Source organism: Chenopodium album, chromosome 7, assembly GCF_948465745.1.
Source record: "Chenopodium album chromosome 7, dcCheAlbu1.1, whole genome shotgun sequence".
In the NCBI taxonomy this organism is placed as follows: Eukaryota; Viridiplantae; Streptophyta; class Magnoliopsida; order Caryophyllales; family Amaranthaceae; genus Chenopodium; species Chenopodium album.
In genome coordinates this window covers 78594863-78613690 of record NC_137840.1, presented here as the reverse complement: position 1 = coordinate 78613690, position 18828 = coordinate 78594863, and the positions used below count along the sequence as shown (strand labels likewise).

The following is an 18828-nucleotide window of genomic DNA, read 5'->3' as shown; positions in this document are numbered from 1 at the left end:
ATTTAATTTAGTGCAGGGTCTTGTATGGACCCGGTCTACACTAAATTATTGTAGACTTAATATCCCTGTCACCCTCCGGGGCGAGGGCTGCCCTTCCTCTCTGATTCACCACCGGTATCCCATAACCGTATGAAACAGAAAGCTTGAATTGAGGATTTCGGACTTTTTTAATGAGAATGCAGGGGAAATGAAGAAGAAACTGAAAGAAACTTCTTCAAGTCTTTGCATAAGATTGAGAGAGAGAGCGGACTACGACTGAGTTCCCAACGGAGTGGCCTCGAGCGAAGCGGGAGAGAAAGAAATTTGACACTTTTAAATGATATAATCACATTTTAAGATGATATAATTACCTTTTTGTGAGTCGTATTTTGAATTATACAATCTCACAGTAAATCATTTAATGAGATTATATAATTATCTTTAGGATGATAAAATTTAAAAATATGTAATTTATTGTTTGATACTTTTTATAATGATAAATTCACTTTTTGAGTGATACATTTACATAACAGTTTCAAGATGATATAATCACTTTTGTAGTAATATAATCACATTTCGTATGATATAATCACATTCGTATGGTATACTAGAAGGTTGGGTCTACAATAAGTTATTGTAGACCGGGTCTATTCTAGTCTTTACACTTCTTTATTCAGCTTGTTTCCACTTATTTTAGGTGTAACAAGTTTAGTAGATTTTAGATAAGTTTAGTTAAGAAAAAAAATTAAGTTCATATAAGAGTTACACAAACAAGTACAAATTACAGCTAAAATATGTTTTCATAAGTTCTACTAAGCTAAGTTAGATAAAATAAAATAAGTTTATTTATGTGAAAGTTTAGTAAATAGAACACATCCTAAGGATTGGAAAATATTTCTTAGGTTCATGATGTGTTTGTTTGTATAAGTTGTACAAAGTACGATACTTTGTAGCATTCTCCATTTCATTTTTTTCCCCAATATACTCGCTTTGTGTTTTTATTCTATTCTATTCGCTTATCATCTTTTGTTTTCAAACCCGCAATAAAATAAATATGCATTTTTGCACACTTTTGCGTATTTACATTTCTAAATAAAACATACTTCCTCTGTTTCTATATTAGTTGACTGATATGTCTATTTTATATAATATTTTACCCCCGTCCCTTTGTCATAAGTGGTAGTGTTTTTAGCTCTTTAGAGCCACTGTTATTACTAATTGGTGTTTTCGTAGTTTTGGTTGAGTTTTGTAGGGAATTGAACTTTTGGAGCATTTTCCCGGGATTTTATGGAACGACTACGAGCATTGAAGGAGCACGACCACTTTTCATAGCCCAGGGCCGGTAGAGTCATCGAGCCGGTGATTAAGGGCTCGACATGTGAAATATCGAGCATTGGACACCGAGTATTCAAGCCCCAAAGTGGAAATTCGAAGTGGGCTAAGAAGTGAAGCCCAATCCAAGTCCAAGCATAGCCCGGCCCGATTGGGCAACCTTTGGCTCGATCGGGCGGTTGCTCAGAATCAGAGAGCGAAGAAAAAGGCGGGCCCGATCGGGCAGCCCTTTGCACGATCGGGCGCGTGTTTCTAATGGGGTGTTTTCGGCGATTTACTTAGTTCTAATTATGATTTGTTATGAGCTTTGTATAAGGACGATTTAGTGTTTTGGTACAAGTTACCTCTTCTCTTAGACTTTCTCTCTCTATTTAGTTTTATTTTCTCTCTCTACAACTTTACACCTTGTTCTTGATTCAACTCATTATTTTCGTTAACTTTGGTAACGATTTCTTCTTTATTAATTTGAGTAATTTTATTTCTTTATTTTATCATGACTTTGTGTTAATTGCTTTGATTAGTTTAGATTTAATTATGTGTGAATAGTTTTCTTTCAGGGTTTGTGGGGATTCATAAATAATATGAAGGGGTAATTTGTTATTGTTGATTGTCAATGCTTGATTAAATTCCTATTGATTGATTTAATGCGATGTAATTAGATTAGGTATGGTTTAATTGTATGAGTTATGTAATATTGATTTGAGATTCGAGAGATGAAAATTGATGTTCAGGCTTAGTTTCAATGGGTAGACTAATTTATAAATGGTTAAGTCGAGATTCGAGAGATGAAATTTAATACCGGTAAATTAACTCTGTGGTTGTAATACGTAGCGAAAGCCCTTTATGATCTGATTAATTGATGCATTAATGATTGATTGTTATGTTTTACTATTATTTATTGGTGAACCCCAAGTCTTTTATTCATTGATTTCCTCCTACTTTTATTCTTAGTAGTTTAGTTCCCTTTAATAACAACAAATTGGTCACTTAATAATTTAGATTACTTTTGATTAATTAGGAATAAATTGACTTGTTTCCATGTGGTTCAACCCTTCTTCCCTATTTGCATAATTAGTGGACTTAGAAATTATTTTTGATTAGATGATTACGACCTTAGCCTGTTATTGACACGTTTGATTAGGTGATTACGACCTTAGCCTGTCATGATTTAGACACCCATGACCATCCCTAATCCCGATCAATCTGCAACTCAAAGTTTGTATTATTCATAAATAATTTAAAAAAAATTGACTTATTTTTGATAAATCGATCAAAATTTGTATTATTTTGACATTTTTTTTAATAAGGTAAGATGAATGACTTTATTAAATTGACATTTCTTATCGGCTAAACCAATTGAACTCCGTAAGTAACACGTGAGAGTAGAGGATAAAGGGAAGGAATCTCCCTACTCCCAAATTAAAAATAGTTGACGGAGCTCGAACTTAACTCCATCGATACTCTTCAAACGAGGTTGAGGGAGTATCTTTAGTCCAATAGTTCAACGATGGGCGAACTGTACTCTCTCTCCATTTCCATATTCCTTATCTCACTGTTGGTGTTTCCTGTCCTCTCTACTCAACAACAACAAGAAGAAGAAGACAACCCTGTCATAAATCGATTCCGGACCTATCTCCGTTTCAAAACAGCCCACCCCAATCCAAACTACACCGCCCCTGTCTCATTCCTTATATCCCAAGCTCACTCCATTGGACTCCACACCCGCACGTTTGAGTTCGTTCCTGGGAAGCCCGTACTCATTGTTACCTGGCCCGGCTCAAGGCCCGACCTACCTTCTATCCTCTTCAACTCCCATCTCGACTCAGTCCCGGCAGAGACCGACAAGTGGATTCACCCTCCATTTTCCGGCGTAAGAACCGCCGACGGCAAGATTTACGCCCGCGGAGCCCAAGATGACAAGTGCATCGGTATGCAATATCTGGAAGCCATCAGGAATCTTCGAGAACTCCGGGGTTATAAGGAACCAACCAGAACGGTCCACCTGTCATACGTACCTGAGGAGGAGATTGGAGGGTTGGATGGGGCTGCTAAGTTTGTGGCTTCAAAGGAATTCGAGGAATTGAATGTTGGGTTTGTGATGGACGAAGGACAGGCTTCTCCAAACGATGATTTTAGGGTTTTTTACGCAGATCGATCTCCGTGGCACGTCACTATTAAGGCTAATGGAGTACCTGGGCATGGTTGCAGGATGTTTGATAATAGTGCAATTGAGAATTTGATGATCAGTATTGAGTTGATTACTCAATTTAGGGACTCTCAATTTAATTTGGTTAGGAGAGGATTGGCCACAAATTCTCAAGTCATATCTGTTAATCCTGTGTTTTTTGATGCTGGCATTCTTACTTCTAATGTCAGTTCTATTCCTCCCTACTTTTTGTTAATACAGTATTAGTCTTTCTGATTTTTAATCTCTTACATAATTACTTGCTTGGTTTGCAGGGGTTTGCTATGAATATGCAGCCATCAGAGGCCTCGGCTGGGTTCGATATTCGATTGCCACCTACTGTGGATCCAGAGTTTATTAGAGATAGAATTGCTCATGAGTGGGCTCCTGCTTCAAGGAACATGACATTCCAGGTTCTGTTTATATTCTTCACCAAAATTTTCAATTTAATCTGTATTGCGGTTTCTTTTACTATATTCCCATGCTGTTTAAATATTTTAGGTTGACATATGGTGGCACAAAATGTGTATACATGATTGAAATCCCTCCGTTTAAATTAGATTGCTCCAACTATTGAGTAGTGGGAAGGATTGTGGACTAGTGGTTGTTAAATTTTACTGCCAGTCCATTGCATTTACTCTATGCATAACTGACTGATGCCAGAATTAATTGTTCAATAACTATATTTGTTATGCCCACGCTTAATGCAGGATGGATTTTCAGTATCAGCTTCTTGTGGCTCTTCATTATCTGTGATTAAAACTAAACTTTTGTCTTGCTGCACCGAAGCACGTATCCTACGTCTTAAAGGAAAAGAGTTGACTGCTATTATGCTGATGTGTAGCTTTCAACATGTTTCACTGCTAGGGAAACAAGAGCTAGTTACTCTCGAGTTAAAACTCCTAGAAAATTTTCTTCAGTCACTATCTCTTAGGTTTCTCATTAGAACTTCAGCTCTTACGCTTTAGAGTTAAGGATTTTGTTAGTTTTTTTGGTTCTTAATTATCTTTCTTATAAAAATGTCATTACACAAATTGGTCGACTGTATTTGATTTACCTCTTAATATCCAATAAGATCAGACATCAAACATGATTAAGGTTATTTGCTATGATTAACACATCCCTTTTGAACAAATTGTAGGGAAATGGATTTAACATTGATCATTTGGGTTACAAATCATCTCAAAATATATCAAAAATCTTATTTAAAAAGCTATAGATTATGTTTCCATGACCCTATTGGTGATTAGTGGATCATTTGAATGAAAAAAGGGAAACAAAATTCTTGAACTTGGTGGCCACGAGATATAGATGACATGCTCTTAAAATCCAAGGTCTATTGCTGTAAAGTTTAAATTAAGGCTGCTGGCATAATTTAAAGGCGCTTTTTGGTCTATCGGAGAAAGTTTGATGCCTAATGTTACGTGGCTGCCTTGTTTATCTTTTTTTTTCTCGAGTTAGTCATGTGAAACATAGGGGACCCTGTAACTTAATTTTTCTTTGGCCAAGACTTTTCACATGCTATAATATGTGATCATAGAACTTTCTCAGGGACACTTTCAATGTCTTTGGAATTTAGGAATTTAGAGAATACTTGTATTACAACTTGTACTCGTAGTAAATGGCATAAGATGCAAAGATTGCTTGTCCTTGTCCATGACTATGAGTCTTAAATAAACGCTCATAGATATCAATGGAAAATCTCAATTTATATTTATTATTTGTTTGGGGGAGGGGGCTTAAAAACCACACTAGCCAGCCGAATACATTGCCCCAAAGCTCATTTCTTTGCACCCCCCCCCCCCCCCCCATTTTTTTTCCCCTTTTCTTTAATTCTTTTAAGATCCTTTTGTGTATGTGGAAAAGTAACTTATCAGTTGAAATGAGAGGAAACACCGCGCTTGTATTCGTTCTTATAATCTTATTCAACAATATGGTGTTTTATCTTATTTAGTAAAGGCTAGCCACATACATGGGTCTATGGTTCGTGCAGGGTTACTTTTAATTTGTTGTTTTGAAAATATGATTTGATGACTTAGGTTGTGTTTGGAAATATTGTCAGTCTCTCAATTATTTTTTTTCCTTAGAATTGGAAACTGATTTCAGTTTTTAGTTTGTTTCTGTTTTACGTTAACCAAAAACTCATACATAAATATATTACTCTTATGTCAGGATCATCAATCTAATTTTCATGAGGTTTAAGCTTCTCTTAAGAATTTCCTCTCTTTGCAATCAATGCATCTTCCATTGGTGTTTCAACTATTTCCCTTAGTTTCTTTGGATTGATTAATTTTCTTTTATGGCCCTTCTTCCTTACTTTCAAAAGGGCTTTTAGTAGGAGGGTGTGAAGTAGCACCATTAGTTGTAGTATAAAAAAAAAATTGCAGAATTTATCAAAATACTACCGTGATAGTGTCTTTTAATTTTTCTTCTAAAAGATTTAAGAGACTTGTGTTTATAAACAAGAGATAGAGTTTTATTAGTTACAGAAATGCCATCTTCCATTGTTAATCAACTAAAAGAGTAGTAAAGGGATAAAAAGGTGAGGAACAACATGTGAGTAGAACTTAAAGGTTTGAGAAAACATTTGCATAGGAATCAAGTAATGTTTGCAAACATGAGCTGAGTAAATAATAAGAGTAAACTCTAAAATAAAATAAACAAAAAGTATATATCTAATATCATATCATGAAACGTCTTGCCATGAATTTTCTCCTTCCATTTGCCCCTAACCAACATCATATTTTCCTCAATTCTTAAAGCACTCATATCACAATCAGTCACCCTATTTGAAGTTTTCTCATACCTGACAGGGTAAAGTCGTATCCCCTAATCAAAAATAATTACCTAAGTCCTCTAACTAAAGTAGATAGGGAAGTAGGGTCGAACTCCACGGGGAAACAAGTCTTTCTATTCCTAATTAAATAATATAATCTAGATTATGAAGTAACCAATATATAAGTTGAATATGAAACTAAACTACGAAGAATGAGAATAAGGAGAAACCAATATATAAAAGGATCTAGGGCATAGGTTCACCAATAAATAATACTCCAGGGTAAAACATATTAATCAATCATTGACATTGCATAAATAATATGATTAACAAGCTCTCGCAATTTATTAAACAACATAGATCTAACAGGCTCTCGCAATTTACTAGATCTAAGTTCCTATTGAAAGTAGCCTTTAATATCAAATTAACATCTGCTCGATTCATCAATTCAATATTGATGTACTTTTACAAGCCATAATTGTAAAGCGTTAAAACAATTCAATAAGAAGTTATCATGCAATATCAAAAATCAATAATAGTCAATCATCAATGCATCAATTAACCAGATCGTAAAGGGCTTTCGCTACGTATTACAATCACAGAATTAATCTATCGGTATTAAATCTCATCTTTCGAATCTCGACTTAACCATTTATAAATTAATCTGCCTATTGAAACTAGACCTAAACATCAATTCTCATCTGTCGAATCTCGAATCAATATTGTCAAACTCATGCATAAAAGATCTGCGCAAATCTAGTCACAGAGCATTAAATCAATCAATAGAAAATTAATCTAGGATTGATAATTAACATAAATAAATTACCCCTTCATATTATTTAAGGATCCCCATAAACCCTAGAAAGAAAACTACTCACACATAATAGAAACTAAACTAATCAAATCAATAAAGTAAGACATAATTAAAGGAATATAATAAACAACTAAGATTAAGAGAAGAGAAATAATTGCCAAACAAATCTGGAATTAAGAATGGATTAAGAACAAAGGTTTAAGAGGGAGAGAATCTAAGAGAACAATTAAGAGAGTAAAAGGAAAGAGAGAGAGAGAGGGGAGAAGCCCCCAAAATCGTATTACGGAGGAATATTTATACTCCGTACAAATCCTAAACTAAAACAAACTAAAACGACGTTAATCGCCTCCTAATAAATACACGCGCCCGATTGGGCGAGGCACCGCCCGATCGGGCGCTCCTTTTTCCCCCTAACACTAATCTCGCGCCCGGCCGGGCGCGTCACCGGGCGCCAACCTTAGCTTCTCCCGCCCGGCCGGGCGCGCCTCCGGGCGCCAGCCTCTTTGGCCGGGCGGCTCATTTGGGCCACTATTTGGACTACGATTGGGCCCTAATTTTTCGGGCCAATCTGGGTTTCATCTTCCGGTCTTGAATACTCGGTCCAAATGCCCCGGTATCACCTATACCGAGCCCTTAATCACCGGTTTGATGGCTCTAACCGGCCCTGGGCTATAGAATCTGGTCGTGCTTCTCCAATGTTCATGATTGCTCCAAAATATCTCGGGAAAATACTCCAAAAGCATAATTCCCTGCAAAAGTCAACTAAAACTACGAAAACACTAGAGAACACCAATTAGTAATAAAAGTGACTCTAAAGAGCCAAAAACACTACTAATTATGACCAAGGGACGGGGGTAAAACACTATATAAAATAGACACATCAATACCCCTGCGATCCAAACAATTTGCCATTGTTCAAGCCTCCTTACCAAAGCCTTGGTTGTTCTCCTTTTTACATGGCCAAACCGCCTTAGGCGATTCTCCATCATTAGATGTGACCCCTACTTTTTTTTCCTAATTTTTCATTCCTTAACTGATACTTTCTGTTGCAATAACGCATCTCGGCCACATTCATCTTATATATGTGACAATGCTTCACAACCAACATTTTGTACCATATAGCAATGTAGGCTAAATTGCCGTTCACTAGAATTTATCCTTCAATCTATGAGGCATGCTAGGATCATATGAAATCTCCGTAGCACGCTTCCACTTCAATCAACCTGCGTAAATCTTATGAGCTACATCTCCATCCATTTGAATTATAGATTCCACCCTTAGAACCTTGGACAATCTTCCCATCTAGGATGATCACCCTTGTCTAAACTATCAATAAATTATTTAGAGTAGCTTTTTGCATCAGAGATGGCATTGGATTGAGAGTCTGTTGTATGCATTCCTTTTTGTACTTTCTTGAGACCCTTGATGAAGGCATTCAATTAATTTCAGAGAGCCCTTCAGATCAATAGAAATTCTCAACAGAACATGCTGCTGTATGCGTTTGCTATACAGAACTAATACCATCTGATGTTTAACTGCTATCAGAATACCCATTTACGGTACTAGTAGCCTGTGGGACTGTGGGAGTCTATAGAGCGAAGATTAATTCTCTTTGCAAGCCCATACTAAAAGGAAACTTGTAGGTGAATAACTAGTTCTTTAGGGTCTTTAAAGGGATTTCTGTGTTAATATTACAATACATGGTAATTTGATATGCCAGGACATGGCAAATTAACACTTAATTTTGTGGACTATAGGAATAAAATAGTATTGTAAGTTTCTTTGTATCAATTGTCATGTGCATGCTTTAGATTAAAGGCTCTCAAAAATTTACGTTTCATATCAAAAGGTATCCTCCAGAGTCCAAAAAGTAATGGAATTGTGGGGCTAAAAATGACTGAATATATCCCCAGGTAGCTAGCTGAGGTGATGTCAAAGAATTGGCAAATGAAGCTTGTGTTAAGAGTATAACCCAAGGCCTCTTGCAAACTACTTGCAAAGTTGCAAGTACAATTTTATGGTTGGTATACTTGGTAAGGATTTAAAATACACGATGTTGATGTCCTCATTTTTGGCATTCTGCTTGTTAAGACTTAGGCAGGCGCTTTTAGGCTCATGTAGCATTATAGTAATGATTTACATTTTTTATTTTTTCGGGATGAAGACAGAAGTGGGAAAAGCCATCTCAATTGTTTATGTAGTGGTGATCTTTGTGGAAGCTTGAGAGTATGAAACTGGATTCTGTGGGTATTTTGTTTTCTCTGCTACTTCAATTCATATGCATGGATTATAGTGCATATTTTGTTTAGTTTCTCCTTTTTATTTGTCCTGTAATTACTTGCTGAAATTAATTTCTTGATTTCATATAGATTGTTGAAAAAGGACCAAATAGAGACTTCTGGGGTCACCCCTTGGTAACGTCAACTGATGATACCAACCCATGGTGGTCTCTTTTTGTGCAAGCTATTACAGCCACAGGAGGAAAACTCGGGAAGCCTGAAATCTTAGCTTCTACAACTGATGCTAGATTTATGAGACAGAGGGGGATTCCCACTTTGGGCTTTTCCCCAATGAAAAATACTCCAATTTTGCTTCATGATCATAATGAGGTCTGATAAAATCTTAATTATTCATCCTAAGTCTCATCCTACACACAACACACACTCACACACACACACACACACACACACACACACACACACACACACACACACACGTGACATCATTATCTAATTGTGGTATTTTCTTTTCAGTTCCTGCAAGATGCTGTATATTTAAGCGGAATTAAGGTGTATGAATCCATTATAAATCGTTTTAGTTCATTCAAGGGAATTGACGAATTAGACAAATACATCTAATCCTGTCTTGATTGGAATCATGAGCTAGACATGGGATTTTGTCAGCATGCAGCATGGCTGGTGTTTCAACTGCATTGTAATTGCCTTTCCCAACTTGTTTCATTGGTTATGATATTATACCGTTTCCTTTTTTTAAACAATTACATGTATATTTTTGTTAGCTTGATGTTGTATTGAGATTCTTGTGTCATTTTGCCTCATATTTTAATGCATATTGAGGCTAAAGATTGTAGTAATTGTACATATATTTACAGGTTTTTCTTATAGTATGCTCAATATGTCGGCCTTGGGTTAGATCTGTAGATTATTGCCACTATCTGTTCCTTTTACCGGCCTGCTAGCACATGACGGTTCTTGTGTCTGAATGCTTCATAGCATGGTGGTTTCATAAGTTATATATTTTATGAGATTGAGGATATATCCTAAGGAGTTAGGTGTATTGAAGTGCTTGGTATGCAAAGTGAAATGAGATAGTGTCTGCTACATCCTTGGAATTATTGTTTGAGGCTAAACAGAGCAAAGAAAAGAACCAGAAATCTCCCAGTAAAAACTAAGCAGCTCTTGTAGTGAAGAATGTTAACAGTTAAAGTGAGTTTGGACATTTTTGTGCCTGGTTGGTTCAGTTAATGAATGTTTGACATCATATACCAGTGAAATTACATTGTTTTTTTCCCTGTTATTGTTGATTTGTAGGAGCTTTCTTGGCACCTGATACAAACTTCAGGTCCTTCAATGCTTAATTCATGGGCTGATGGGAAATTTTAATTGGATGCTGGTCATGAAAGGTACCTTTGCACTCTGGTTTACTGGCGTAGATTGCAATTTCATTTTTGACTTATATCAGTGGGTATTTTATGTGTTTCCTCAGAGACTCTTCAGTCACTGATTCCTTGTCATGCAATTTAGACATTGCAAATCTCAATTCTTCATGTTTGTTTTAGAGTTGTAGTTGCATTTGGAAATATAATGCGGAATAATAATAAGAATGTAGTACATATTATTGGGCATTAGATTACTAAGTCGACACAATGGGAAAGACTGGGAAGCCGGGTGTGTGGATCTTCTATTCTTTCTTTCAAAGGTAAGCCTTCGAGACTGGGAAGCCGGGTGGGTGGATCTATTACAGTTGGGAGCATCTGCAATGTGACAAAGTGGTTTAATTTGCCTATAAGTCGATGCTGCTATTGTTGAGGTACCCTTGTTTGACTTATAAACAAAGATGTAGTGGTATTTTCATTTCTTCTATGGTAAAATTCAAAACTGCTACTAGTAGCAAATTGGACATCAATAATTACAAAATCATCCATCCCAAAAAATTTAAAGAAATCTCAAAGCCCATACCTTTGAAGTCAACTTTGGTTGAATATGTGATAAGCCTTCCCTAAGCCATACCTCTGGATAATGGTTTTTTCACTTTTTTGTACTCTTTTTCCTAGAAGTATCCGGTTCTCATAATTTGGGGAATTGGGGATTTCCTTCATTACTCCATTTAATTTAATTGCATTGACAACTAATAATCCTACCCCCTTAACTTCTCTCCCATTCTTTTCTTCTGACAAGAAAACCTTGTTTCTCAGAAGTGAGGATTCTATTTCTTTAGTCCCTTTCTGCTATCTGATCTAAAACCTTCGGATCAAACAATGGGCCCAACCATTGGCTGGCTTCTTGACTTGGCAACTATCTCAAATAACATATGCAACCTTTATTTAATATACTCGTATCAGTCATTGTCATTACATTAACGTACTACGGAATACTGTACTAATGTATAGGACCACAGGTATATACTACCGATACTGAAAGATTTGGACTAGGATGTAATAGCTGCGTGAATCAAGATGTAATAGCTGCGTGAATCAAAATGCGTCCTGTAATATTTTGGTTGTGTTTGGTAACTAGCTTATGTGAGCAAAATTAGCTTATTTGACCAACATTAGCTTATTTGCTATTAAATAAGCTAATTAAAAGTGTTTGTTGGGAAGATTATTTGAAGAGCTTATTCCACTAAGAATAACTTTTGTACACATCCGGTGTATAATTTACTGTACGTCGGGGTTCACTTTTAATCAAAATTTAGGGTCACTTTTACAATTTTTGGGTAACTTTTATTAATAAAGCATAAATACTTTGTAACTTTTATTTATGTCATGATAGCTTTTATCATCTTAGGGTAACTATTGCTCATTTTAGGGGTAACTATATAACGGATGTACAATATTTATTCTACATCAGATTTATTTAAAAGTTTGTCTTCTACTAAATAAGCTCTTTTTCAAAAAGCTCCATTTAGGAGCTTTTTCAATTAGCCTATACAATGCTTATGGTGAAATGACACTTATACCCCCATTTAATTAAAAATCCTATATGAACTACCTACCCCACAATTAGTTTATTTGTTATTCCACATAATCAATCAAATTTAAACAATCAGCTGTTTATCAAAAACTTTTGTACCATAAGCTAATAAAATAAGTTAGTCAAATCAGTTAACACAATCAGCTAGTTAAAATCAATTAACACAATTAGCTTTCAGCTTTTTTCCAAACACGACCTCTGACTTGTGACAATAGCACGGAGTATTAGTATTCACGTAAACTTTACTAAGTTCCAAACTTAATATGACTCGTTTGGAAAGCATAGGTTGTTAATATTGGAGTTTTAATTGGAGATTATTATGTATAATCATTAATCAACATTGATCTGAGTTTATCAAAATTTTAAACCAATTCATTTGCGCTATTTTAGTGAATAATATAATAACTCAGTCAAAATTTAAATCCAGGATTCAGTTTTGTTATACAGAAGATCGTCTTGTCATCATAAGATCAACTTATTATAAAAAGTGGTTTTATAATAGTAAGATAGTCCTACACAATTCTCAAAACATAAGGCCTTATAATGACCAATGCTAACCTAAAGAATATCACAAATTTCACATGTGGTTGGCCACAATGTGTAGCAGAGGTTTCTTATTTAACGGTGACCCATGACCAACCGAGTAATCTCTGAGTAACCCCTGGCCGAGTGAGTAACCCTGAATAAGTAACTCTGACCACACTGAAAACGCGTTGAAAGAATATAGAATATACAAAAAAAAAAAAAAAAAAAAAAAAAAAAAAAAAAAAATCTTTTTATGGTAGTTTAAATTGTTATATTTTTTTAACCTTTTTATGGTGTTAAATACAAAAAACACAAAAAAAAAAAAAAAAAAAAAAAAAAAACACAAAAAAAAAAAAAAACAAAAACATAAAAAAAAAAAGGTGATTTTTTTCAAATAATGGTTATTTATTGGTGGCTTTTACAAATTATTCATTTAAAAACTGAAAAATTAAGATAGATTTAAGAAAATTCAACATGAGTTTTGAAATATCAAAAATGCTTATAGTGAATAATTTTGTTTACAATAAAATCTTTTAATATTTCGAATCAATTGGTGAAGCCTAATGTTAAAGTGGCGTGGAAACGACATTTTAGAAAAATGGTGGTACTCCTTCCGACTTTCGTGTTTTAATAAGTGTTACATTTTTTTTTATTTATTTTTTTTACAAAAAGCTAAAATATTATATCTCTCTCCTTTTATAGTCTCCACCTAAATTCAATACTACTTTTTTTATTACATATTTCCTCTTACATTCATTAGTTTTCAATAAACTATTAATCCCAACTACCCCACTTACCTCTTATTTTATTTAAGTTAATTAAATTGCCTAAAATTATGTATCGATTATACTGTAACACTTAAAAAAAAACATGGAGGAAATATAATAAGTCCAATTTAATAGTGAGGTAGTGTTGGTACCTGGGGCAGGGGCTGGGTTCAACAGTTAAAGACACAAGGTACCATGAAGCCGTACCATTGAAAATCACATCCAAAAACAGCTCAATTTAGGTAACACTGATTGAAGAGTGAGAAGATACCTTAAAGTCAAATCATGCGAGCCTCGCGTCAGCACTTTGATATTCTTTTACTTGTATTTTTTAAATCAAAATCCGTACTTATGTTTCTAAAGTGTTACGTACCTCTCTCTCATCACTAACAAGTACGCGGTTTTTAAGAGACAGATTAGCAACAGCTGGTGTTGCTCTTTTTCTATAGTAAGTATCCACTCTCCTACTGTTTGTGTTTTGCGCGTTTAGACTCATGTCTCATCTATTTACTCTCCATTTTTTGCATCCTGCAAATCCAAGAACCTGCTTGGAAAGAATCCTATGCCTCCAAATATTTATAATATTGCATCCTATCCCATCCTAAATACAAAGATTTGTTCCCATCTACTGAGTAGTACTCCGTATTAGTTTTTGATTAATATAGCAATGCCTCCATGTGGCTTCTCAATCATTCCATTTCTTTTCTACACTTATGGGACTAACATTATTAAGATAAAGACGAGTGAGTGATAATTAAGTTGCTCATTTATTTTGTTTTACTCCGTAATTGCTCATTTCAAACACTCCTACATCAAAGTGACCTAACTACCAAAGCAAGTCATTGTTAAAATCATAGTGGAGAAGTAGACTATGCTGCAAAACCAGTATTTTTTTAAAAAATAAATTCTGTTTCGTTTGTTTGTGAAATGTTACATCACAGTTAAATATGTGTGATGATGGGCTAGTTGCAAGAATTTAAATATGATATAAAGTAAAGAAAATATAAAATGAGTGAAAACGTTATAAGAATTTTAAAAATAAAGCAAAGATCATTTTCCTTTAATAGTTCATAATACTACCTCTGGTCCAAATTACTCGCAACTTTGAAATATTTTATATCTCAAAAATAATACCTCAAAGTTGCGAGTAATTTGGACCGAAGATAGTAGTTACCATAGGAGTATAAACTACTCTGTAACATAAATTGAGTCCACATAAAAGGGATTCACTTAGCAGGGATTCACTTAGCTTTCTATAGCTTTACTATGCGTAAGTAATAATACAAAAAAGTTTTTACAAAGTATACACTACTCCTTTTGTTATTTTATTAGTCTTTAAACTCCGCAATTGAAATCTTCCTGCAAGAAAAAAATAGTCCCAAAGTGTAAAGACTAACTAAAAAATGACGGAGAGAGTAGTATGTACTCCGTAGTAAATATTGTGACGCGGATCTATCTAGTTCACATAATGTATTTATTTCCTTGAACGTAAAAGATGAAAGATGGTCAAGGGCATATACTACCTACGTTACAGGTTATGTGCAACGATTAGACATTTTCCCTCCCTGCTTTATGTCAAATCGTTGCACATAACCTATAACGGAGGTAGTATTAATGTTAAAAAAAAATATTGTGTGAATTAAAAAACTGAAGATAATATCTTTGAATGGAGGGTAAAAAAATACCACTCCAGGGTTTACCCTGTGTATATAATAAACAAGATAGTAAAACCGGTGCATAGTGCAGAGAAAATCCAGCTGCAACTGGCTTTTGCTTTAATCAAAGTCATATTCTGATTTGGGGTTTGGGAAATGCTTCAAAATCATTTTTTCCAGGCAACTTCTGCATTGCTAATTGCATAAGACGACTGTACTCCGTATCTGTTAACTTCACCTACAGCCCTAAGCCCCTAACCCTTAGACCAAAAAAAAGGCATCTCATTTACTATAATCTATAATACAATTTCTTTTCTTCTTTAAATACTCAATTAATTAATAAATAAGTACGCATTACTCATACTTCATGGTAAATTAGAAATTGCTAATTATTCGATTAGGCACTTGTATGTGTCGGCATTTTTGCCATTTTCTTGCAGTACTACAAGCAAAAACCTACTGTATAACACATTGCCACTTTTTATTTTTATTAATTTTTTTTTTAAATCACTAATCAGTTATCCCTTAGATAAAAACTTTATTAGTTAGTAACTTAATATGGAATACTACTGTAATAGAGAAGCAACTTTAGGTATTATTTGTGAGAAAATTGTTTCATTACGATATATGACTATCTTTTTTATTCCATTTTCACCACAACATAATAGTAGTAAGGTCCCGTTCTTTTCACCTTAATTTTGCTGAACTGAAATTATTTTTACTGAACTAAAATTAGTTTTGCTGAACTTAAATTATTTTTACTGAACTTAAATTAATTTTACTGAACTGAAATTATTTTTGCTGAACTGAAATTATTTTTACTGATTTTCTATTATAATTCTTTTTTTAATAAAACTGAATTTTGTTAAACTGAACTTATTTTTACTGAACTGAAATTAATTTTACTAAACTGAACTTATTTTTACTGAAATGAAATTATTTTTACTTAATATTATTTTTTTAAGGTGAAGAGAACAGAGCTTAAATGACAGTTCGTGGGCTATTTTGTGGGAAAGTTACTGATCATTAAAAAGAAGAAAGAGAGGGGAGGGAGACAAAGACATTTGATACTACCTACTCTATGTCTATTTGCCTTTTTTTTCTTTCTTTTTTCCATATGAATCTACACTACACACCTTGGAGTTATTTTTACGTATTTATTTATTCATTCATTAAAATAACAAAGGAAGTAATATTTGTGATCTGTCACCCATTTCCTCAACCTTCTTTGCTTGACTTGAGGGATCTACTAGGGACTATATATATAAATGACTCTAAATCCCCATTTCTAATCTCCCTCCCAATATAATCTTCCATTCTTAGCCAGCTTCAATTCCTAGCTCCATTTTTGCAAAATCATTATTAAGATCGAGAGATCAACTGCAAAATACTTAAAAACGGGGGAAAAAAAATCATCATCATCAAACGTCGTTGAGTAATGGTGAAGTCAGAGGTGAAGACCCAATCTGAAGCATCCAAGGCAATGCCATCTTTATCACCAAAATCGCAACCATCATCGTCATCGTTGAAGAAGAAGTACAAAGGAGTTAGAATGAGGAGTTGGGGTTCATGGGTATCTGAGATTCGAGCTCCAAACCAGAAGACTAGAATCTGGCTTGGCTCCTATTCAACCCCTGAGGCTGCTGCTAGAGCTTATGATGCTGCACTCTTATGCCTTAAGGGCTCCTCTGCTAACCTCAATTTCCCTCACTCTGCTTATTCCACTACCTCCCCTCTTATTCCTGCTACAAATGCTGCTGTTGCCACTGTCATGTCCCCTAAGTCCATCCAAAGAGTAGCCGCTGCTGCTGCTGCGGCGACTAATACCACCACCACCACCACCACTACTACTACGGATGAACACACTACTCAAGCTCACCCGTCAACATCATCTTCTCATTCATCAATGACTTCCTCCCCTTCTCAGTCATCCTCGCCGCCACCCTCAGACCAACTCATTGATGATATCATCTCTCTTGCAGATGATCCCTATCATCCGACTTTTGATGACATCAATAATGCTGCCTCTTCCATGGTTATGATGAATAATGACTACCCATGGTTTGATCTATCTCCTAAACACTTGGATCCTGTGATGATGAACTCCATGTTCTTCAATCCCCCATCTATGAACATGATGGATATCGAGCAGCTATACGATGATGGGGACATTCCCTTGTGGAGCTTCCGCTGATCAATCCATTCTATTTTTCATCATTATTCTTTTTCCCCTATCTTCCAATTCATTTCAATCACTACTTCACTAGTTCTCGCTCCAAGGGCCAACTTGAGGACATCACTAACAATTACATTTTACATACACACACAATATATGCTAATCTATGTACTGTATTTGTTTACGGAGTAGCTAGTACTCCTTCGATTTTAGCATATGCGTATACAACTAGGCTAGAAAAGAGGGGGTAAAAATATACTTATATACATATATATGTGTTTACATTTGAGGTCTGGCATTTTTTTCAGCCTCGTATATATACTTGAATTGTAATGTGCAAATTTTCGCAAATAGTTTCATTATTTAAGAGCATTGAATTAACTTGGCTGTAATGTTTATGCAAGTATTCATTATACATACTCCGATCCTCTATTTATTTTTCTCGAGAATCCATTTGAAGGGAATAATGGCTTGTCGATGATGATTCATTCTAATAATGTGTGCATTTTATTCCAAAATCATTTCTTCCTCAACCATGTACATGTCATTATGTTTCCTCTTTATATACCAGCGAGATCTTCACTTAATGGATGAAAGGACATTGGGAGTGTTAAATCAAGTACTTGGTATAGACTATGGAAGTATGGAGTAGTAACTTGGTGAAGTACTCGTAACTAGTATGAAAATAGTGGGGTTTTTTTGTTTGTTTGTTGGAGGAAGGATGTTTCGTGAGAGGTTCAAAGGTTAATTAGAAGAAATATTGTTATTACGCAATTTTTTATTTATTTTTTGTATAGGGAAAGTTCCCAGAACATACTCAACATAGCTATTTGACAACAACTGGGAAGGAATAGCATAGCAGGATATGCAAATTTTACGCGTACTTATTCGCTAGTATATAATTAAAGAAGAAAATTACATTCCTTGATTTTTTTTAATCTTTTTTTTTTTTAAAAAAAAAAAAATTAATGGGAAATTGTTACGCAATTTATCAAACAAAACAACACTAGAGAGTAGACACAACCACAGATAATCCCTAAGTATAAGAGGTTTGTATGAATAGTACAAAACTTCAAACATTGTGATTACAAAAGAATGGATGAAGTATGTTTTTTTTTTTCTTCAAGATATCTTATTACAATTTGCATCGAAAAAAAGACCTTTCCGTGAGTGATTATTGGCAACATAACATTAAATTATCAATTTAACCAGTTCTAGCATTTTCCATTATTGACCCAACACCATCATATCCTAGACCTTTACGTGAATGATTAGTGGCTAGTTGAACACGGTTCCAAACATTTTTTATGAATTCGGGATGCATCCCTCACATTATTTAAGTTTTGACATCGGGTGTCAATTTTTAGGAAATAGAGTCCGTTTTTCTGTACTTTGTTATTCTTTGG

General features: G+C 34.7%; 2 protein-coding genes across 2 annotated transcripts; both read left to right on the top strand.

Moving 5' to 3' along the window:
• The first annotated feature begins 2726 nt into the window (after nucleotides 1-2726).
• Nucleotides 2727-10238, top strand: LOC145639807 (uncharacterized). Its single transcript, XM_081691139.1, has 4 exons — nucleotides 2727-3682; nucleotides 3772-3909; nucleotides 9456-9695; nucleotides 9840-10238. The coding sequence occupies exons 1-4, from the start codon at nucleotides 2819-2821 to the stop codon at nucleotides 9942-9944; spliced, it is 1347 nt and encodes a 448-aa protein (XP_081547265.1). The 5' UTR covers nucleotides 2727-2818; the 3' UTR covers nucleotides 9945-10238.
• A 6258-nt stretch (nucleotides 10239-16496) lies between these two features.
• Nucleotides 16497-17858, top strand: LOC145638734 (uncharacterized). The gene has a single exon (XM_081689733.1). It carries the CDS (start codon nucleotides 16685-16687, stop codon nucleotides 17438-17440), a length of 756 nt encoding a protein of 251 aa, XP_081545859.1. The 5' UTR covers nucleotides 16497-16684; the 3' UTR covers nucleotides 17441-17858.
• Nucleotides 17859-18828: the final 970 nt, after the last annotated feature.

Bases quoted from the DNA above. Each gene is read 5' to 3' on its own strand.
- LOC145638734 (XM_081689733.1), top strand. From the start codon at position 16,685: ATGGTGAAGTCAGAGGTGAAGACCCAATCTGAAGCATCCAAGGCAATG.
- LOC145639807 (XM_081691139.1), top strand. From the start codon at position 2,819: ATGGGCGAACTGTACTCTCTCTCCATTTCCATATTCCTTATCTCACTG. The intron at 3,910-9,455 runs GTTCTGTTTATA...GATTTCATATAG, and splicing joins CAAGGAACATGACATTCCAG to ATTGTTGAAAAAGGACCAAA. The intron at 9,696-9,839 runs GTCTGATAAAAT...TTTTCTTTTCAG, and splicing joins TGCTTCATGATCATAATGAG to TTCCTGCAAGATGCTGTATA.